This window comes from Tigriopus californicus, chromosome 1, assembly GCF_007210705.1.
Source record: "Tigriopus californicus strain San Diego chromosome 1, Tcal_SD_v2.1, whole genome shotgun sequence".
Classification (NCBI taxonomy): domain Eukaryota; kingdom Metazoa; phylum Arthropoda; class Copepoda; order Harpacticoida; family Harpacticidae; genus Tigriopus; species Tigriopus californicus.
In genome coordinates this window covers 14,895,285-14,918,517 of record NC_081440.1, presented here as the reverse complement: position 1 = coordinate 14,918,517, position 23,233 = coordinate 14,895,285, and the positions used below count along the sequence as shown (strand labels likewise).

General features: G+C 43.2%; 1 protein-coding gene across 1 annotated transcript in view; it reads left to right on the top strand.

Moving 5' to 3' along the window:
- Positions 1-5,162: 5,162 nt before the first annotated feature.
- Positions 5,163-23,233, top strand: part of LOC131883912 (uncharacterized) — a 68,891-nt gene continuing 50,820 nt past the window's right edge. The window contains exon 1 of the mRNA XM_059231554.1: positions 5,163-6,564. Within this exon, the coding sequence (XP_059087537.1) occupies positions 6,384-6,564 (181 nt within the window). The 5' untranslated portion in view covers positions 5,163-6,383. The remainder of the gene's footprint in view (positions 6,565-23,233) is intronic.

Sequence of the window (23,233 nt, the reverse complement as noted above, 5' to 3'; positions counted from 1 at the left end):
TTCTTTCAAGAACTATGTATGTAAAAATTACTGCGAACAAAATCTATGATGAATGATATCCACCTGTGGATTCATCTTTCTTTTAGTTCTGAAACTTTAGGATAAATCCTTTAAGATTTTATCCAAGAACAAAAACTATGAGTGAGATTTCCCTGAGGAGTAAGTATAGAGGCAATCCAGGTTACTTTTATCTTTCTGATTAAAGGGAAAAGTTGGAAGATAAAAGGCCAGAGAAGGCAATTCAAAACGAGATCCCTAGAGAACTCTTTATCCACCTAGAGATGGGCAACAATCGCTTCTCCACATTTCTGTAAGAACAAGATCCTGGAAATTTAAAAAAGTAGTCCTATCATTTTGCTGGGAATAACCTGTTTCCATTTAGCAATTATTGCTCAGGGTCAATTTGAGCCAATTTTAAGACCATTCGAATCGCTGTTCTGAAACTTCGTTTTCAATTTCAGTATTAGATATGGTTTTTGGACATCATTAATGTTTTTATAGTATTTTGACCATTTAAATGTGACCCAAGTGCCACCATAACAGAGCAGAGCAAACCATGTCATCTTTTGAGTTGAGCTTTGGTAGCAATGTTTGGTACCAGTGCTCAGTGCTCACTCTGTCGTGGTGAAAGAAGAGTTTTTTTGGATGCAATTTCGCGGCTCATTTCTCGCACTTGATGACATGACCAAAAGAGATCAAGGAGAAAATTACGCCTCACACAGCAACCTATTACTCTAGCACTACGTAATATGTACTCGAATGGCAAGACCAGAACAGCTTGCAACACATTAATTGCACAACGAATTTTATATCACTATAAACTTGCTTGATCGGGCGAAATTTGAACACGCGAAACGAGATGAACCTTCAATCTCATCAAGTAAAGTTTGACTAGATTCCCTCGATGCGTCTCCAACAGTAAAACCGAGTAATTCGTTGGTATTTATTATGGTTGGCGAAGAGCTATGCCTTTCAACCATAACCCATATATTTTGACAAACCAATTTATTACTATATGCTTTTCAAACTGTGACCCATTGTGTTGCTATTGTGATTCTACCACGAAAATCAGATCAAGATTTGGTTGAAACCTTCTCGACCTTTTCCATCCTTCGTTCATGCCAACTAGTTGGAATTCTAGACGTAGGTTTTGGGAGGTGCGCATTTTGGATTGAAGAAAGAACGAGTTCTGTTATCTGGAAAATACACAGTAATCCAAACGTTCATATTTTATGAACCTTGGAATGAGCAGTATTTGGAATGATTCGTCTGTCAAGTATAATGGATCTCTTTTTGCAAATCACGTGCATGTTGAGGAGAAAATAGATAAAAATATAACCATATACAAGAGTGAGTCAACAGATCAAGTGGATACAATGTCGAATAGCTGATTGCACTAGTGATATCACAAATAAGATGACTTGATTTGTTTGAGAGGATTGATAGGATTGGTCATCAAACAATCAAAGAGTTGGTAAAACGCATAATGATTCTGATCAACGAACGTTGACTAAGAGGGGAAACGGGTTTGAGTTCTGCTTATTCAGAGATGGATGTGTTTCAAGGGAGCAGACCACTACTTCTGTAATGTTTGAACATTACTGATTTATCTACACGGGGTATGGAGAGGTGGCAAGAAAGAGTCTCTGATCTCGTGTCTTGTAGCTCAGAGCCTCCTGTGAACACCCTGGGGAGCTTATGAAAGCTCTCTTAGAGGTCAACGATCAAACTGTCGCTAATTGCATCTTTTTTTCAATTTCTAGATAATTTGTAAATAATTTCTGTCGTATGACAAACTTGGGAATACCATTGACAATAAGAACACATAGACCAAGTTTGAAGGAGCTGATAGTACAGCCATATCTAGATCTATTCCGTAGATTAGCAAATAATAAGGCATTGAAATATGATCGAATTTTGTAATTGAAGAAACATCTCAGTTTTGCGTTACGTTGACTAAGATGTAATTAATTGCAATTTGTTGACATGTATTTTGATGTGGCAGAAGGTCAAGAAAGTTGGATTGCCGTAGAAAATTGTCGGGACCAAATAAAGATAATAAACTTCAAGGACAATTGAGAAAACCCGTCAAGGTCCTCCTAAACTAATTCTTAAATAGAAAAGAAAGTTTTCAGCTAAAACTCAAAGCATTTGGTCGTGAACCGGCCATCAAGAAAGTGGCATGATGGAAAGCAATATAACATAATATTATTGTGAGATGTTTTTTGTTGTGGATTTAAGAGAATAGTGCTAAAAGATGTGCTGGATTTGAAGTGTTATGGTGTATTGCAGGCGCTCCTGAACTCAATCTAATGTACCATTATGGATCTTCTTCACACACATGTGAATTCTTGTAAGGTGAGAACAACAACCAGTGTGCTTAATTACAACAAATGCAATAGGATATTTTCGGCGCCATGGAAGTAGTTGTTGAGAAACCGTAGGATGCACATGCGTGAATGTTTCCTTTTACTCATTTTTTATGCCCTTCGATAAAACGTGGAAAGTAAACGTTAAGCTGGTTTTGTAAGGTTCTTACAAACACTCCTGAGCGCAATCAAATAAAAGTGTTACTTTAGTTTGTCTCTATTGAAAAGTGGCAAAGAACAAATAAAAACCCGGAAGAATACTACTAAAACTGGCAAATATGTACTTTTTGGGTTTGAAGCATGAATTTATACTTTTACGCACCCATTTTCAAGGCTGTAAAGAGTCATTGAATAAATCGCATGGCTCAAAACTTCACAAGTCATTTTTAATAACTCAAGACTTTAAGAGACATCTGAAATAACTTGAGATCTAACAAATAATCTTGAAAAATAAGACTTTTTAATTGGCTTCACAAGACTTTATAAGATATTTTGAATAGCTCGAGACTTATCACATCAATCAGAATAACACGAGACGGTACAAGACATTATAAATAGCTCGAGACTTCGAATTTCGAATTTGAATGTGTGAAATTTTGACACGGTCATGTTTTGGACTCGGACGGACATATTACAGAACAAATACAATTTTTCCACTTTTTCGACTCTATTTCGACATTTTTCTAGTAGCTTTCACATTTTCAGCCGGTTTATCATTTGGGTCCTAATGTGCTTCCTTCTGAACTTGTTACTTGTTGGGGACCTTTTCCTGCCGCATGATTAGATCAAAAATTAAATCTTCATCCATATTTTTTGTTCTTTTTCTGTGTTCGAACCGCTACAAAGAATGTAACCCCTGGTATAATTAAAATGAAAGATTATAATTTGTCTAGTAGTTCCCACTTTAATTTGGTATATTTGGCCTTCCAGCAAATTGAATATGGCGGTGATTATCACGTCGGTTTGCATATTTTCTAAAAAAAATCATTTGACAAAAATGTTGCAAAGAATGACTGGTAAAAAGACAATCTTGTTGAAATTGGATGCTTGTGACAAAATGATATTATTTTGGGCATTTTTTTCGTTCTTGAAAAAGTAAAGTTAATAAGAAGTTCTGTTGGGTTTTGCAAACACTTTCTCTTCATAGAGTTAGTAAGTATAAAGGATATGGCATTGGCTGTAACATCAGACACTATGGGCACAAAAATTTTGCTAAGTGTAAAAAGGGTATAAGTTCAACAGGTGTCACGGATTTAATTATTTATTACTTGAAATGCCTTCTGCCAACTGTTTTTTGTTTGTTTTCGCTTTTTGAATTCAATGTTTGTATCATGAAGATTTTGAAAATTCAACACAATTCAGCATTGATTACTATTTTGTCACTTCTTTTCATTTTATATCGTCTCGAAATGTTAGTTTTCAAATATTATCTAATTAAGAATGGTATTGCTTGTAATATCACGGCAACTAAGGCTGGATTTTCTGCACGAAATAGACTTTTTACCGGGTAACTTCAAGAGAGGCCTAATTTTTTTTCGCTTAATAAATGTTTTCCTTATACGCCAAAATGTCGACATTGGTTAAAAGTAATTTTCTCTATTAATCGAGTAATCCCACTGCATACGCCTTGTGTAAGGCTAAAAGTGATTTTAGCAATTTCTGCCAAGGACTTACGTTGAGTGAAAGCTTTGACAAACTTGGACTTGAAATGGCATCTGTCGTCCTTGAAGAACGTTGCCATCAACTTTATGGGTGGAAGTCGTTTGGTTAATGAGAAATTCGTGCTTAATTGTTCAAAAGAGAACCATTCTTGAGTTTGGTGAACATCTCTTGGGAGCGAAAGGCATGAAAAGTTGGAGCCATAAAGCAAGGCGAGTCGAAAAATTGAAACAGAATGGCGCTTTAATGTTTGGCTGGAGTGAGGAAGAATGCCATGATATTGAATCACTGGGGGGAAAAAAGCCTCTCTGGATTCCAAACGATTTTCTTCAAGCAAGGACTGGATTTCCCGGAATGTCGCAAAACCGAAGCTGTAGATGCACTGAGGCATTTGTTTGGTTGAGAGCTTCTTTTGTTTGCAATTCAAGTTGCAAATATTCTCTCAGAGTGGTTTTCCGTTTCCGGGGAGATATCGCTTTAGTTTTCTTTGATATATGTATGAAGATTCGTGGTTTGTTGCCCATTGCCAGTGGAAAATTACTTTCGAGAAAATGCGTGCCAAAATTGGTGCCAAGAAAGACGGCTTCCCAAATGTGCTCAATTGTGGGCCATAATTTTCCCTCAAAACGATCCCCTAGCGTCATTCAGACCACAGGACAATTTTCCTTTTAGCACGTGCCAATTAGATCGCCATAAACGCATTACATCATTACTGTCCATCGCTGCAACCTCCGTCCGCGAAATTGTTCTTGTCGAGCAATTCTAAAAATAGAACAGGCCTTCTGGTAGGCCTTCTCCCTCACGAGCTCTGCACCGGCATTTCGCTGCGCCAAATGCCGTCTGCAAATGTGACTGCTCGCGCGCCCTCACGTCTCAAATCGACCCCACGAGGAGGGCAAGTTTGGGGATGGAGCTCGGACGAGGCCTTGGCGGCGCCGTTTTGTTGGTCCAGCCAAAGCTGAATTTAGCCTGGAACGGAAAGTGTTCGAGTAAAAAATAGAAGTTCTTGAAGATATGTCCAAGTGTGGAAAGAACGAAAGACGGCGAGAAGAGGAGCAAGAGTACTGGGCGGAGACGGAGAGGGAGGAGGAGGAGGAGGACTAGGAGGAGCAGGAGGTGAACAAGAACAACAACAGTCGAGGCATTGTCAGTCAGACCGTGAGTTAGTTGGTGCTCGACCATTGCGAGAAGAGGATCGTGTGTTGGCGGTTTGGCTGAGGCATGATCAGCTGATGAAATTGGAGAGTTTCCCTCCATGCATGCCGGCATCCACGGGTTAGAAGAGAAGCAAGTCATCACCTGGCAAGTTGTTGTTGGCAGTAGCTGTTTTTAGCCAGTTCAAGCAAGTGCCGAAACCACCTTTCCATCCCTTCACCCATGTGAAAACTATGTCAATCCGCAGAAGACAAAGGTGCTGACCAAGACGAACAAACGACCGAGCGACAAGCCAATTCTTCTTCGTTCTCCATCCATCTACTCGTACGTACCTCGCGATGTTTATGTAGGATTTCGAGATTTTGAGTGAAAGGGAAAACAAAGATTTGTCTTTGGTGGTGGTGGAGAAGTTTTGCTTTCAATTCCTCCTCGTCTTTGGACCCCATCTTACCTCCTTTTGGCTCAGACAACATTGTCCGCGCGAATGGGGGAAAAAGATCAACAAAAAGTCCATTAACTTCAAGAAATCACCCAAGACGAACGACTGAACATCACTCCGAAGAAGATCACTAATGGCAATTACAAGCCTCTGAACAACATAGCAACAACAGAAGCATCCACCTCGTCCAGAACACCACCATTCACTTTCGAAGAACAACACCAAGACCGATATACACTGCAAGTTTTGATTCTCAGGAATTGGCATAAATCCATCCACTTGGTGGCGCACTCTTCTTGGTGAGTGAAACATCCATCGTCTGTGTGGTTTTCAGGCCTGTTCCGCCCTTAACTCAAACTGTTGGGAGAAAACACAAGTGGGCCACATTTCCGGTTTGAAGTTCACGCTTTAAAACCAAGAATAAAACCAACAACAGCCACCGACCACTCCGGCCAGCGGTTGTTCATGGCTGAGATTGAGCTGCCAAACCATAACAAAAGGGTGAAAAAGTGCATCCATCCTGCCTCGTTCACATTCGTTGGACGACCCCGAGTAGCTCATCGACAACGACGTTGGAGAAGTCAGTGACCGGAGTTGAATCAGAGCACCGCTCACCATCCTCATCATCCAGTGTTGCTTTTTAACGACAAAATTGCCATGCTCAGTGAAACCCATGAGGTGGCCAAGGTGTTGGGAAGCCCATCATCCACCGATTGAACCATCTCGGGTCTTCCGCGGGTCCGACGTTTGCAGTGGCCACCATGGTCGGACAAATCGTCGGCACGACCCCGAGGAAGCGATCCGGAACCAGGTGGGGATCAGTGGGTCGTGGTCCCGCTTGCGTCCCGTCTTTCCTCGTAGTGAAATCTGTGATCGTCTCGTGCGTAATCGTGTGTTCCATGTTGATCCGAGAGTCGACGGCGCATTCTCAAACAAGACAAGGTAAGACCAATAAACACACACGTAGCTCGTATCTACCCCATTTCCCATTTCTGCCCTCGAGTGTGCGCATATGTACTATGTGGGCCAGGAACTCTGGATTTTTTGATGTGTTACTTGGATGCCGAAAATACCTGGAAAAAGCACGTTTCCTATTCCGCAGCCTCACACATGTTTCTAGTCTTTACCCTTCAGATGGAGAACAAAGTGTCGCTTGCGAATCTTCAATGGATAGGTACAACAAGATTTTACATTTTGACATGGCCGAAAAGAAAAAGTGGGGCTTTTTTTCGATTCCGAGTCGTTCTTAGAACACCAGAAAAAATGGACATGAAGTCGCCAAATTTACTCTTGTTGTTTTTGTCGTTGTTCTTCCATGGCCTAGTAATTGTCTTTCGAGGAAATACTATCTCCGGTTCAAGTTCATGCTCCATAAAGTCAGTCATTGTAACAATCGATTGAATTGACTTGCTTGGAGAGAAATCTCTATCCTCCAGGCATGTCCATAAATCACACGGTAATCTCGGCCCGACCAGACCAGACCAATCATATCGTTTGTGCCGGGTTGTTCAATGAGAGAAACATTAACATTTGATGCATACGTACGTATGTCAAACTCGTTTCAAGTGGCTCAGAATGGGAAAAAAGTAAGCCCAGAGAGGCCACAATCTCATATGTAGCCATCTGCAACAACACAATTTGAGGAGGAGGAAGATTATGGAAATGAAGAGGAGGAGGAGGAGGAGGAGGAGGAGGAGATGAAAACGAAGGCGAAGAGGCGTGTCCTTCGACAAGCTCATCCTCGAATCAGCCTTGAGTGGCTTGGTAGAAATGCCCAAAATACTCGATGTGCAACCAACAACTCATCTTCTATCCACATTTGGAAATAATATAACTGGGAGTGTGTCTCCCAATGTTCAAACTAGAGTACATATACTCCCCAACCAACCAACCAACCAACCAAGTAGCCGACCCAAGCGGAATTAGCAGGGTGCCTCCTTGAGAACCTCCCACACAGCCTGTACCTCGTTTAGAGCCCTCAGGCATTCCACGAGTCTATGTACGTACAACTTGGTTGTTGTTGTTGTTGTTCTCTGCCCCCAATTCTCCCAATTCTCCAACGCCAAGGCCTACCTCGGCGACAGACATTAAATCCAATTCCAAAGCATGCAATCAATGATTGTCATCGCAACCACAACCATCATCCAAGAGTTGAGCGTGAGAGACACAATCTTGAACCCTCTATTCCGACTGAAGGTGTACGTACGGACGTACCAGTAGTGTACGTGGTTGTTGCTTGGGAGAATTGCTCCCTTCTAAGAGAGCCAGCTGATGGATGACGCCCCCTGAACCAACGAACGGTCTGTTTCGTCTACACTGCAACCATTGCACGTACCCCTGATGTTGGTGTGTGTGTGTGTATGCGTGTGAATGGGGTACACAGTGTAGAGCTACATTGAAGCACCACTCCAAGCTGGTTTTTCTTTGGGATGAGAGATCGTTCAACCCTAAATGCAATCACCACCGTCTGGAAATCTATTCCAAGGCACTCAAGTCTCATCCCCATTTGCATATTGGGTGAGTGTCCAGGCTTCCGACCATCAGATCAGTATTAGGCACATATCAAGGTGGAGAAGGGTTCAACCACTCATCATTGTGCTCACCTTCTCGCTTATCTATTGGTATGGAACTTGACGTAGAGCCAACCCATGTGCGACGTGGTCGAGTTCATGGTTCGTTCCGTGGTGGAAAGAGATCCGAGCAGTTGCTTGCTCCTCCACACGTACCTCCTGGTCATTCTTGGTTTTGTAGGGATGGCTTTGTTGGCACGACGTTAAGGGATGACGACGATCCTTGGCATGGATTGGTCACCTTGTGGTTGATCTAAGAATGGCGAGCGTATTTGATTGCTGATTTTTTCAAACCATTGAAGAAAGAGCATCAAGGAGGTACGAGAAAATTCGTCCCAATTACACTCGAGATGCCAATCTTTTCTTAGTCTCTTCATGTTGCACGACTTGCTGATCTTCTAGAGGAGTCAAGGCTAGAGACAGTACATACGTACACGTATGTACAGTACGTACTGTATATACCATAAGAAAGAAGCGCAGAAACGGCAACTACGTACGACATACACGGACGACCATCAGTAACTAGCTTCGTTCTGTCGTGGTAGGTCTTTTGAAAAGACATATCTCTGTCATCTGTTGGTCCTCTCATGTTTGAGAAGTGGACAATTTTTATTTCACATTCAAATAGAATGCACTCACTGAGTTGTTAAACACTTCCTCAAATGATCGTATGGAGATGAGCATCCACGAGGAAAAATTGCGGCCAGTCTCTCAGGAACTCGGTTGTTGTGCCTCCCATTTACAAATGCGTTGTTACTTGGTCGGTCGTCCATACTGCATGTGGTCTCAGATGGTTGTCTGAATCTTATCAAGAGCGTATCACACCAAGATGTTGGTTCTTTATAAATTTCACGAGCAAATTGTCCAAAATCAACTTCCAAGGACGACCTCGGTGTGTGAATGGACAAAGGCAAGCAGGTGCATGATCGACGATTCTTCATCTCTTTCTTTCTCCTCCGCCTCCGTTGAAACATCGGCCGAATGTGACAAATAGCTGTAGTAGTGGAAAATGAATTCCAACGACCCTCTTTCCATCCTTCCATCCTTCCATCCACCCACTTATTGTAATCCAAGGATGATGCACTCGCTTTGTTAAAATTAATGCCTTTTCCAGCAGTCTGCTGTAAACAGAGTTGTGAAATGCACCTCCTCCACAACCGCCACCACAACCGCCACCACCACCAATAACAACAATAACAACACCGCCGTCATTCGCTTTCGTGGCCTTGGAATGATGACCCTATTCACCAATCCCCCTGAACAGAAATTTGACATTGGGAGGCTTCTGCTCGAGAACCTTCAATAAATGATGATCCCCTTGTCAAATGAGGCCAAAAGGTGACATTGTTTATCCGACCGAGCATTTGAAATCACCAAGAGAACAAGACATGCTTGGATAATATCATTGCAATCCAAAGATGAGATGTTGGTCTTCTCGCTCTTCCGCTAAAAACCAACGCCGTTAGTTTCTGACAAAGAGAAGACTTGGAAGACTTGGAAGACATGGGTTGCCAGTTAATTATGCTCACAATGAAGACTTTTTAATCGTTGTTCATCCTGGTCTCGAGTTCGTTCCACTTCTACGTTGCTTCTAGTAGAGCAAGAGTGGACGGACGAGCTTGACTGGCTTGGATATAATAATGTCTCGAAGGCACGAACTTTTCACTTTTGCGTGCTTAATTTTGACATTTACTTTGCTTGGGACGAGCTAAAAAAAGGCTCTTACCCTGACCCTACAAGACGTGTAGTAGATAGAGCCTCTCACGTTGGTTGAGTTGTACAAATTGAGTGTGTTTTCTTTCCTCATAGGAGGAGATGGGGAGAAAATTATCACAAGAGAACCCTTTTTGAGGTCAAATCTACCAAATGCGTGCCATTAGCAAAATAGCACAACTGCTCGTAGATATCCACATTAAAACCGAATGACGAGTGTCATACCTATCTTGTACTTGTGGACCGCTTGAGGCCCAACGCTCTAGCTCTACTCTGCGCAACATAAAGGCTCTTTGAGTGGTAAAGTAGCTTGTTATTAGGCCTAATGTCACTGTTCCCTCTCTCGTTTCTCTCGGTTAGCTGGCATGACACATAATCGAGGTTGACATATGCCCTCTCATAATTCAAATAAAATGGAAGTAACTACTAACGACTAACTACCACCACCACCACCACTACCACCACCACCATTGCCTTATCCAACACCACTTGGTTCATACATATCGTACAGCAGAGTGAGCCATATCCCATAAAACTCAGGGTGGAACGCGTTGTTTCCATTACTATGCGTACTTGTTCATAAGGAGAGTATGTGGTCCCCGGTATGGATTTAAGCGCTCAAACTGAGGCCAACTATTACACCCGCACGGTCTTTATACAACGAAGAGGTAGGGAAAAAGTTGGAATTGGAAATACGTTCCGCGTTCCCTTTAAAACATGATTAATGTCCATGGCTGTGACATCTCAAAGATCTCTTTCCTTTTCATGATGTTGGTGCTCGAAAAAACTTGAAAGAGAAAAAGAGAGCCAGGGAACTTGCGAAAATGAGAGAAGAGACTCGAAAAAATGCCCTCTTTTGTCCTGTGAAAGAATGAATGAGTGACTTGAGTGTTTGTGCGTTTGCACAACAATTTCATTTTCGAGATGAAGAGCAGCCTTTTTCGTCAGGGAACATGTCAAGTGAGGGCCCTATTTTGGGTTGTTTGTGAAAGTACCAAGGTCTTTTCTCATATTTGTGAATAGTTGCCCCATTTGAACACGGAAATTCAAGCCGTTCCCTTACGATTTCAATTCTCTTCCATTTCTACAAAAAATGCTTGCGAGGTAGCTCACTTCGGGCCTTTTAACACTTGGAATGAAGCGGTAGATACTCTCGCAACCTTTGCCTCATTTCACGTTAGGGAGACTATTACTTTCATTATTTCTTGGCGATGTTAAGTTATGGTTCCTAATTACACATTGGCTCATTCCAAGTGGTAATTTCTCCCTATGCCAAGATAGATCCATTAGCGGTGTTACACGCAAAACCAATTTCAGACACAAATTAAAAATGGGTCGGTCCTCCGTGAACAAAGTTATGTAGCTCAAGGACGCCGCCAGGGACACGATCTTGTCGATTTTTTTAAGAGTCAAAGATGACGGCGACAGCATTCCCAATTCCAATATCCGGTAACGCGTAAATATACTGTATATATTCAAAGCATGTCTTGAGAATCTTGTTTGCATCAGCATGCTTCTGGCATTTCAAACACATGTGCGGGTGGCCGAGTGTCTTCGTACTAACAATCCAAGTGATAACGATGGAATTCCAATGGTTTCATGGTTTCTGCGGCTTCCGCTCAATGATCAAATGACGAGTGAATCTCCACATAAACACACAGACACATTGTAAGAGTAATTTTTGGCATCCAATCAGGATCAACACCCTCCCTCCTTCTACGTATGGTGCGTGATGAGCGTGAGTGATTCTTCCCGTTGTCTTTTTTATGGGAATTGCTGGCGATTTTCACACTCTTCTTCGTCTTCGTCATCATCACCAATACCAACACCAACACCACCACCACCAGTACCAGTACCGCGAGTACTCGAGCAGCATTGAAATACCAACGACCTTGTCTCTGGCTTTTTGTGTGAGTGTTGAAGCGTGATTTTTCAAGTAAAAGAAGAAGAGTGTGTGTCTTGGTTCCTCCATGAAAGATTGAGGAAGCAAACGATGAATATGCCTTCCAATCGATCTCGGCTCGACCAATTCAAAAACATCTAAAAGAGCCTATGCCTTCCAATCGATCTCGGCTCGACCAATTCAAAAACATCTAAAAGAGCCCCCTTGAATACGTCGAAGAACAATGGTTTTTTATTGTGCTGTTTTCCTTTCATGACGAGATCAATCGCTTTATCTGTTTTGTCAGTCCACTGTAGAGGGCCTTCCCTTTACCCCCTCCCCCCGTTCAAGTAACGGGTGTGGTTTCAGGCACACTCACATATAAATAAATACACACATACACACACACGCACATTTGCATCAGGGTTTCCACGTGGAAGTAATGCTCCATTATTCTTCGGCCTTGTTCACGCTGTTCATGTGGTGGCGATGGTAGTGGTGGCGTTTCCATAGTACAAAGAGTGCATCGGGGCCCGTGGAGGCCTCCTCCAGCCTCCCCCCCCTGAGATTGGTGCCAACAACTCTGCCAAAGGAGAACCACTTGGAGGTCTGGCTCACATTGGCCTTCATCCTCCGTCCTTCGTCCTTCACTAAGGCCATTGAGGACCAGCTAAAACTCTTCTCGCATTGGAACACACGGCCTTGTGTCCAGCACAACAGCTTGATTCTGCATCACTGAATATCCATATTGTACTTACTTGCATACTTCCTCCTTCACTGTTTCGAGACGAATCAAGGTCAACAAGGCCAAAAGACCTCGATCAATCGCCCCCCCCCCTTTCTCTCTTTCTCTCACGGTTCCACATGGTCGTCGTATGTCCAGGAAACGGACAAAGAGCTCCGTGATCCTCGATCGAGGTGGTTTTGATCAACTTTTCTTCCGCTCTGTCCTCCTTTCTACATACTGTAGCAGGCACCACTATGTAGGTATGCTACACTGTCTTGTGTCCCAAACAGATTCTTCTCGTTTTCATGATCATTCTTGATGGGAAGAGAATCAAGGCGAGTCGTCGAGGCCGAGGAGTAACATGGAAAATGAGAGGGGCCCAATCGAGCATGCTCAGTTATTGTCACTTGCTTGCTGTCTCATCATCACCAACCATTATCAATGGCTCATTCCTATTCATGTGAGAACGGGAGTGGAGGCAATTTTCTTGATTGGCACTTAATCCTTATTGAATAGGGAGATGAACAGCTGAGCAAACGTTAACGCACTTATTATCCCTCATCTCAACATGGTCATATCCTCATCGTCCTTTCACTGAATGGACGAAAGGAGACTACAATAATAATATCGTGGTGCGTATCTCAAGCTCTATAGTGGGTTCGTACACTACAGCAGACAGACGGCTTGCGGGTCGAGGAGGCGGAAGAACTTAAAAAGTGCTGTCCATTATTGCAATTGGAAATGCCTCCTCCTCTTCTACTTCTTCTTCTTCTTCTTCTTCTTCTTTTCCTTCCTTTTCCTTCTCTTCTTTGGCCTACAGTGCTTTAGTGGAGCCAGGGCCTTCGTCCCTTAGTCCCGCTGAGCTCTGTTGCGGTCTCTGGGTGGCTTTTTTCAGAGCATTTGGCTTTCAACACTCCTCCTAGAAGATTACTTTTGGAATTACTTTTCTCAGCAAGACCCCTTAGTAGTATGGTGGGTAGCTCCTCTAACTTAGAACTGCACGGGCCAGCAACTTACCAACGGAGCCAAAGCGAGATAGAGATAAATAGAAAATGTCCATTCGATTGCTGAGCTACCGAGAGAGACATCCACACACACACGCACAGACCAGGAGAGAATACAGGGATTATTTTTTTCATTACGGCCTTTATGAGCTCATGATATTGCTGTCGGCGATAATGGTTTGCGAGTCTGGTCTGGTCTGATCTTCTAGTCGAAAGGCAGGTTTACTTTTAAGCCTAGTGTACGTGCAATCATCTTGCATGTAGCTACATATAGTATTTATATTGTGCAGGCTCCCCTTTTATTAGGTATTTAATGGCTGGCTCCCAGGTTTCTTCCTCGGCCATTTTATGAGGATCCCTATTCCAATAACCATGGGGGAAATGTGTCTTGTCTATTTCAAGCTTGCCTTTAAGCCTCTCAAACCTCATGGAATGAGAGGTGAGGTTGTCTGTGAGGCCAATTTCAAGCATTCATTCCATTTTGCTCCCTCTTTTGAGTCCGGCCTTTTCTCAACTAGGCCTCTTTTTCCCTTGGTCTTTCCACACCAAAAAGAGGGGAGAAACAGAGAAGAGGACCACTCTACTCAAGGTCTTCGAAGAAAAGAGCTCAACATGACCATCATTCGCGAAGGTTCTGCCAAGACTAACTAAAAGGTTCAAAGCAGAAATTTCAATGCATGCCAGGAAAATGTAATGATTACTTTACGAATAATCTGAATTGACCCAAAGTGCCAACGGAGAACGACCTGAAATTGAGGGCGATCAAATTGATAACAATGAATCATTACTGAACCGATCGATGAATCCAAATGATATTCCCAAACAAGAGGCGATTTTCTGTTTGCCCTATTGACTCATTTTCTATGAGGGTGTTGGTATTTATCCACGCTTCCGCTAAACGTACAGAAAAAGAGTCAACCCAACTCCCATAACTCGAGTACAAGATGGGTTCTTCCAGTGTTTGAGGACTACTACAAAGTGCTGTGGGTTTAGATAGGGAAAAAGAAGAAGGACGACGCCGTCGAGGGTCTTCTCAAGACTTCAATCTAAAATGGGAGAGACTTGGGAGTTGAGAGACTACTACTGAAGGTAGTATGAAGCCGCCGTAGTTTGTACGTAGTAGCGCTTGCGGAAGGCCGAACGTGAGACTGCCAGCCACTTGGGCTTAGCTCCTCGTTCTTTTCCCCCCTCTCTCTTCCTTCCTCTTCTTTCGCTTTGGCCTCGGCCTTTTTGGGACTAAACTTGACCCAAAAAACTTCTACATCATTATGCTTTTCTTGTCTCTGATCCCGGGTTCTTTGGTTGTTCACTCTTAAAAACGAAGGAAACTGTTCCACGATCAAGACCTTGCATGATCCAGGACAAATGGACTGAAAATGAGAAAAAGAAGGGGAGGGAGAAGTGCTTTAAACTTTTATAATGTTCAATTTGGAGCTTAAGATGAAATGGCTTTTCATGCAAACGAGGCTTCCACGTTCCATCTGCCGAGGGATCAGGAATTTAATTTGGACTGGCCTTCTTGTCGACCTTGGCCAAACCTAATGTCTCCCAAGTTTTTTTTAGAGCTTTGTCTGGTATTTTGAGTTTTGTTCTCTCTGACGTTTCTGCATTCAAATGTGCAATTTTTGTTTGGCGAAGGCCTCCCTTCATTCTTTGTCTTGGGGGCCTTGAATGATGTTCTACTGAAGTTGGCCTTTGTTCCCATAGAACATCGAGTAAAGCGACCTTTGTTTATTTCCCAATTGTCAGCCCCAGTCACTGGCTCATGTTGCAATTCTATTTCAGTGCCAGCCTTCACCACATGTATGGTACAATTTGTACACTATATACTCTGTCACGTTCCATTGTGTAGCAAATGGGCTTCCAAAAATTGGGATCTGCAGTAATTTTAGACCCAGTTTTTTTCTCTCTCTCTCTGTCTGTCTCTCTTTTTTTCGGTTTTTGGGCTGGCCAAGGATAGTGAAGAACTGCCCGAAAAGCGTTCGTGGTGACTTTTTTGGAACTCAAGAAGGATGATGGCTTTGGGGAAAATATCCGACCATGGATACTAGTGCCTTTTTTAAAAAGGCATTTTTGGCATTCCCTCATGATGGATGAGTGAAGTCCCTCAGTCTAAGTTGGCTGGAGGGGGAAAGAGGGGATGTCTTCAGGTGGATCCTGTTTTTGTGTGAATTTGTCAATGGCTCGAAATTTTGCGGAAGGTCGCCAAGAAATGTCTGGTGAGGTGATAAATTGACTCCCGCTTTAAAAAGCTCTCCCACTCTCTCTCTGTGTTGAGGCAAAAATATGGAACATTTTAAATTCGAAAGAAGCTTGGCCACCAGCTCAAATGTTGCTGTTGTTATTTCTGTTCCAAATTTGTGAGCATGACAAATCGAAAGATTTGTTGACAATTCTTCTGCGAACGAGATTGATTAATTGTCGTGACTGTCACGTTTGAGCAATGGCTTTTCCTCGATCTGTCATTTTGGATTTCCAATCTGCCAACCTTATTTTCACCCAGCCAGCAAGCAGCCTTCAATTTTAGGGTACTTCTTGATGACTCTGCAGTCGGTACAATGAGGCTGTACTTGATCAATCACGCTTTGGAGTACAACTCCAGTACTTCTAACTACTCTCGGTTGTGTTCCATTGTAAATTCCATTTCCGAGCCTACCTGAAAAGTTCACAATGCTCCTCTCATTGGCCTTAATGAACCTGGAAAATTCCTTTGACAAAGACAAAAGGCAGGGAAAGTTCCCCCTCTCTTTTGCTTAGCAGAGTATTCTAGAACACTTTCATTCCGTACTGTGTCTTTTTTTTCTTTCGCCTTAGAATGTCGTGACAATATCTCGGTTAATTTCATGACCGTTGGAACTCACTGTAAAAGAAGAAGAATTGACCTTTGAGTCTTGAGCACTTTTTCATATCATTTTTGGGGGCATTTGAGCCATCTACAAAGCAGATGTAATATCTGTTCCATGATACCTTTTTTGGATATTGGTATGGAACTACCTGGTCCCATGTGCGACAAATGACTTTAATGGAACATTACATGGCATTGGAAATCTGTCAGAGCCTGATATGATTATTGGTCGGGCTCTAAGACCACAATTTACCACAGCCGTTCACCTGGAATTACTTTTTTGGTAGTAATTGGCTTTCTTCCATGGGGAACATTATGGGACTTGATGAATGATGGGTCATTGAAGGGTGTTCCTCTCTCAACCTTGGCTTTCTTGCTTAATGAATGGTCTTTCAGTTCTGAATTGACCTAATTACTTGTCAGTTAATTAATACGTTGGAGAATCAAAGGACCAAGCGGAAATGGCCTTGCTCTCTGAATAACACATATGAAAGGTCCAAGAGTCCCTTTGGGGGTCCACCATCGGCCAAAACAGGCCCCTCTTCCAAATGTTTAGTTGCTCACAATGTATTGAAATCGAGAGTTTTTCTCTGAAGTCCTCTCTCTGGCCTTCCACGAGTCTCCAAGATAAGGATTTGGCCTTTATCAAACCAGGAACCCACCATTACCCAGCCTTTTTTCTCCTTCCTTTTCGCCCCATGCTTTATCCTTGCCCGGCAAAAGACCACGGAAAAGTGGCCTTATCTAAGCTGAAGGACAAAAATATACGCATTGGAGATGGTATCCTGCTCAAAGAAAGAGAGCCAGTTTTGCCCGAAAACCATGAATATTTTATTCGCCTCACTTTGAAGTCAGCTTGGGCTCGATTTTGTGTGAGTGAGTGCATATATATACAGTATTTGGGGTCCACCTTGAAAAACGAGAGCCTTCCCCGCAAAAAAGTGCATTCAGCTTGCTTTGACATTCACCCAAAGTCTTTTGCATTTCTTGCCTACACGAGATATTTGAGCGGGGAACCTATGCTACAAACCTGTCGTCGAATACATTGCGTATAAATGCGTTTCATTTTCATCACGGCATTACTTATACTTCTGCAATGACTGCATTGGCGCCTAGACTAAGTGTAATGACCTTGCCTGAGCGACGAATATTGAATGAAAGCTCCTTTTGGTCTGAAAGAACGAGTTCTACGAAATAGCCTTCAAAAAACATTCAAGGAGGCGTGGTCTCCGCCAATGGCAACCATCCAGTTTTTGACATTGTAAAGAGGCAATTAAATGCCATTGGCGGGAACATGGAACGACAAAGAAGCGAATCTGGACTCAGGGTTGGAACAACGACAAGTCAGGGATACATTTTGCCTCCTGCCTGCTCACCCTCGTCTACTTCAATTTCTATTTCGTTTTACAATCACCGAACTACTTGATTCGTTCTTAAATATCCGTGCATGAAAAGCTGCTGAGGCCAAAGTAAATTTGTTACATTAGCAACGGAAGCGTGGCTTTGTGGTATTGATAATGCTTTATTCAGGGACTTATTATGGGAATATGTAAAGAGAAAAAAACCGCGTTGTAGAAAATATAGGATCCCCACATAAACCGAATGGTGTGTTTTCATGGGAGACATTGGGGGTGTCGGTACAGTTTTTTGATAAAAGAAATACTCGGCTTGATTCGCGCTTGAAACTTGCTCAAATAAACTTCAACGTGTGCCACCTGTGAATATTCTTCGGTCTTGAACCCTGGCATGTTATGACATTCTTCAAAAGGGGGTCTGCTCATAATTTGTCATCAATGTTTCGGAGACCCCCGTTACTCGGGTGTTAATTGCCCTTCTCTTGCCTCTGTGTAGTACATCTTCCTTGCACCCTTGCCCATGCATCACCATACACACTGAATGCAGATATCCCAACACTTTACCCAACACTGTGCCTTCTCATAATCAAGCCTGTTTTTGTCTTGTTTTACATAAGCAGTCACCCAAGGGGGTGTTGGACTCATGTGTCGTGAGTAATGTTTACGCGAACGATTCCTTCTGGAGGATGGATACATTGTCTCGCGTCCGAGCGTATTTCCCCAATTCGTCTCATCACTCAACAACGGAACAACGGGGTAGAGCTTTTCCCCCTTTCAAGGGAACAAAGGTTTGGGGTTGATCTGATGTCAATCTGCTCCGTTCCACTTGTACTGTTTTGAGACCTTGGCCTTGCCAAGATTGGAGCTTGGCCTTTTCAGTCTGCTCCTCTTATCATTCGTGTGTATGCCAACCTTCTTGCCCTGGTCTTGGAATACCATATTCTATCCGTGGTGGATGGGTGGGTATTGCTCTGCATAATACCATCATCACTCGGCCAATCTCTCTCTCTCTCTCTCCCTCTTCTGGTCCTCCTCTTTCTCTTTTCTTGGACCAGGAACTGAGAATGCAGACCATATGTACATACTACAGTAGCACAATAGCATAGCTTGGGCTTCCACCACAGACTTGGCCCCACTAGATAAGGATCCAGGAACGCTGTGCCATTGAGGCGTGTTACACGTCGAGCGTGTAACTCTCGGAGTTGAGTGGCTCGGAATCGCTGGACTATGAACGCCATTCCAGCAATGCGTATCTATGACATGCACATTGCACACTCGAACAACATATTGACAAACACATGCGGAGGCCTCGTTGCTTCTTCATCATGTGATGCCGACTGACCCATTGTGTATGTGTACGTACATGTACATGTGTGGGAGAATGTGTGCTGGCCGGATAACTCGAGGATACGACTTGGTGCCTTGTATGTGGGTACGTATATCGATACGGTCACTTTTTTGTTCTTGTTCAATGGCTCCAAGTCTATCGTTAATTTCGATTCTGCTCCTGAAACTGGTTGACATTCAACACGGACTCATTACTAGTTCGTTTTTGAGGTAGGAGTAATGGCGGACTGGCTATTCCATTCCATTGGTGAGCATTGTCTGTAATGTGTAGCGGGTGTAAAGAAAGAAAGAGAGAGAGAGAGATCTGAGGAGATGGTCGTACCCGGGGTTTCTTGGCAACTGACCATTCATCGATCGAATTGTCGGGTCGAGCCAAGAGTGTCGAGGTGAATTCTCTCATCATCCAATCATGGACCAGAATGTCCCTGGAACAAAGTCCGGAGGGAAGTATGCGAGCTCTTGGAACACGGATGATTTGCTAATCGAATGAGATCTAGAGCATTCAAATCATTTAACCCCTCGCTGCCTTTGAGAGCGAATTGATGGGCTCCTGTCACTGTATTTATGGCCCAATTTGGCATTTTGCATCGCCCATCCCGTTTTCCCAGCGACGAGAGGAGCACGAACCACCAAGATGAAGAGAGAGAAGGAGAAGGATCCTGGCCAAAAAAAAGCGCAGGGAATTTGTGATGACAAGGAATTTCTCTTGCTTGCATCAACACGAGGACTACTAGTACATACGTAGAAGGCACGGGTTGGAGGCCAGTTTTACCTCGTGCTACTCGCTCCCAGGAAGGAAGCAAGATCAGCAACTTACTCGGGCAAAATCATGTTCCATATGCCAATCCTCTGAGCCCTCGAAGGGCTTTAGAACAGAGCCAATGATTGTCTCCTTACTCTTCGGTTCTTGCGCTACTTTCCGGATGATGTCGTCATCTTTTGGAGCTTATCGCGTGTCCACAGACGAGTTTTCCTGCATGGGGAGACTACAGCATCCAGTGCTTGAGACTGACACGTCTTTAACCTACTTTTCGTTTGTCAAAGACAGTGATGGGATGGATTTGCCCGAGATTAGACGGGAATGTTTCGTCTTCCATCATCAACCCCCCCAGACAACGCACTTCATACAAACATACATAGGGGAGGAAAGGAACTTCTCGATCCTCATTCCGTTGAGCAACTCCCCAAGAATGTGTCCCAAGAGACGCCTTAATGAACGTCTTCTAAATGGATTTTCAATCCTCCCCAAAGACGACCCTTAAATTCGGATGGCTCTGTATGGAACCGAATTAAATCTTTTAACATTTCTTGCACTCCAATGGCGATGGTGAATCCTGACAATGTTGTTCACCTTGGCTTTTTTGGTCTCTTGTCTCGTTCTCATATGATATGAAATAGTAGTAGTAGTAGTAAGAGGAGAGTTGTCATAAAGTTTTCTGACTGTCTGTCTCCTAAACAAGTTGTTGTTGCACACTCAAGACAAAGGTAATGTGGTGCAGGCAAGCAGACAGGCAGGGGCCATACAATTGGATCAAAACCCCGGTGTACAGTTTGTCAAACCAGCTGGGGTTCACTCGTTTTAGTTGTCCATAAAGAACGTGGCCCAGGCAACTACGTATTGCAAGCAAGACGTACTGGATATACGGTAGTAAGTGCGTAGCTGGTGAGGAAGTCAAAAGGAACATGGGACCGTGAAGAATGTAGTGAAGAAGAGGACGAAATGTAAACAATAACTTTTTCCTGGTTGGTCCACTCATGTCGTATCTCCCCAATTACAACCAACCGACGAGGACGCTCGTAACTTTAATATGAAAGATTTTTACTTCCTTCCTGCCTTCCCAGACCTGGATTGCCCCATTTGGTCTTTGTGGTCCTTGGAGCAGGATGAAATAAAAAATATTCCATGCTCTCTTGAGGACTCTTGAGACTCGACTGGCCTCTCTGGGTTGGTCAGGCTAGGCCGGCTCTCGTAAAGTTCATGTCTTGCCCAGGCAGGTTTACAACTCGGGGGGATTGCTTCCAATATCAGATCGAGCACATGGAACCGTTCCTGTTTCCATTGAGTGTCAAGTCTGCATTACAGCACACACCCATTTCAATTGGGGAAAAATGCTTCCAACCCCTCGTTTTCTCTCCATGTGTTTCCAGTGTGCCCCGTCCCACTTTCCATGAATAAGAACCACATTGTTTCAAAGGCAAGCGGCATACTAAGTTTGTCAGAGGGCCTGTTTATCTAGTGTGTGGTACATGGACCCTGTTTCTCAATGGTTGTCTTGTGCTTTCCTCTGTTTTGATGGTGGATTATTCCCCTTCTCGTGGTTCACTGTTCCTACCAAGAGAGGGGAACGACTCGTTTGCTTGCGTTTCTGTATTTCCATGCCGGGGGTGAGTAGCTCGAATATCTTTTTAATTTGATTTCACCACAACCCACCGTTTTTATTGTCTAGAGCGGAAGGGAGGAGGATGGGAGGAGGGGAAGGAAGGAAAGAGGGTTTGATGGGAAAGGTTCTGGCTTCAGTCCGAGTGTCTCCAGCTCTGGAAACCTCCGCTGCTAAAATACGTACGTACATAGTAGCTCATATTTCTATTGTATTAGCCAGCTTGAACGTTGTGTTTCGTAACCATTCCGAGAATGGCCAAAAATGGTTGGGATCAATTGGGTTTCAAGAACCTAGCTAGGTATAACGAAAACGTTATGCACGATTCTTTCAGAAATAAAAAAATGCTTGTTGTTCAAATCTGCAGATGCTATCGCACACTCAGGTTTCAAGATCAAAATTGCATGCTTTCAACCTTGTTGACGACGAGTGAGTGGCTTAAAAAAGGTGCTGCATGACGAGGTTTTTCCCTCTGGGAAATGCTTTAACACTAATAATGATACATTATTGGCAACGGGAAAGACCTCCCCTATTCCTTCGAGGATTGCAATGATGATGATGATGATTATGGTGTTGATGCATGCGGAATCATGACTTATTTTCCCCCTCTCTCCATTTCAGGTAAGAATAACCACTTTGGATAGCGGATATACATATGGCCGCAACGACTTTCCTCCTTATGAGCTACACACGTGGGAAACGGTGATAAAATGGAAACAGATTCCTTTGTTCTTGAACTTCATGCTGACTCATACCACAACAACAGAGCTTTCTACACATACACTACACACTTACACGCAGCTAATACACTGTATTACGAGGGAAGAGACACACCGGAATGTAGAGAGAATAACACAGTTAAAGCGCGGTACCTCCGAAAGTAGTCTCACGTTGGGTCCAAAACAGCAGGGAGAAGGAAAACGAGTGATTGCATTGGGGGGATTTGTTCCATTTTCCAGTTGAGAAGTGACATTTTGTTTGCGATGATGATTCTAAATAATATCTTTAATGACTAAGTCTTTTTTAATGATACTATCTTAGAACAACATTTTCCTTTTTTTGGAACAGGAAAAAACCCTTGTACCCTAAAAAAATTCGGCTTTTGATTGCAAGATCTAATCTGCGCACATTTTTATCGTCTGTCAATGAGGGCAGAATTTGGCATAGTATGGGAATTCACTAAAGTGGATACACTCTCAAATTGATTTCATTACAGGGGCTTCATTATTACCCATTACCCATTATCAGGGGGCTCTATTCCTCCAGGGTGAACTGACAATGATTCGCCAAATCGAAACAAAGAGCTCTATTTATTCACGTTGCAATTCCATACCTCAAAGTGCATTCGGACAACAAACATGACTTGAGTATTTTTTTTTTCTTATCCAATTTGCTAATTCTCAACTGTCATACCCGTGGGCAGTTGGGTCAGAATGTACCTAGACTTGGTACTTAAAACAATCAGCTCTGCTTTTTTACCTCGCTAAAAGCTCTAAGACTAGAATTGATGACGCTCGTCGAGTTTTGCGATACTTTTCGGCAGACCGCTCTTTGTTGTATTTTCCTTCTATTCTTCCCTACCACCTTTCCTAACTGCAACTCGAACTCGAGGTGTTGAATGTTGAGTGGTGGTGGAAAAAACGCGAAACCACAAAAAGTGATTGGCTTTTGGTTGGATTGGGGCACGTCTTTCTTTGTGTTGCCGTTGGTGTTTCTTCTTGCCAGAATGGCTTATGCGTCTTTTCTTAGAAGTCCATGTTCTCTCAAAATTGTTCACCATGCGTGGGATG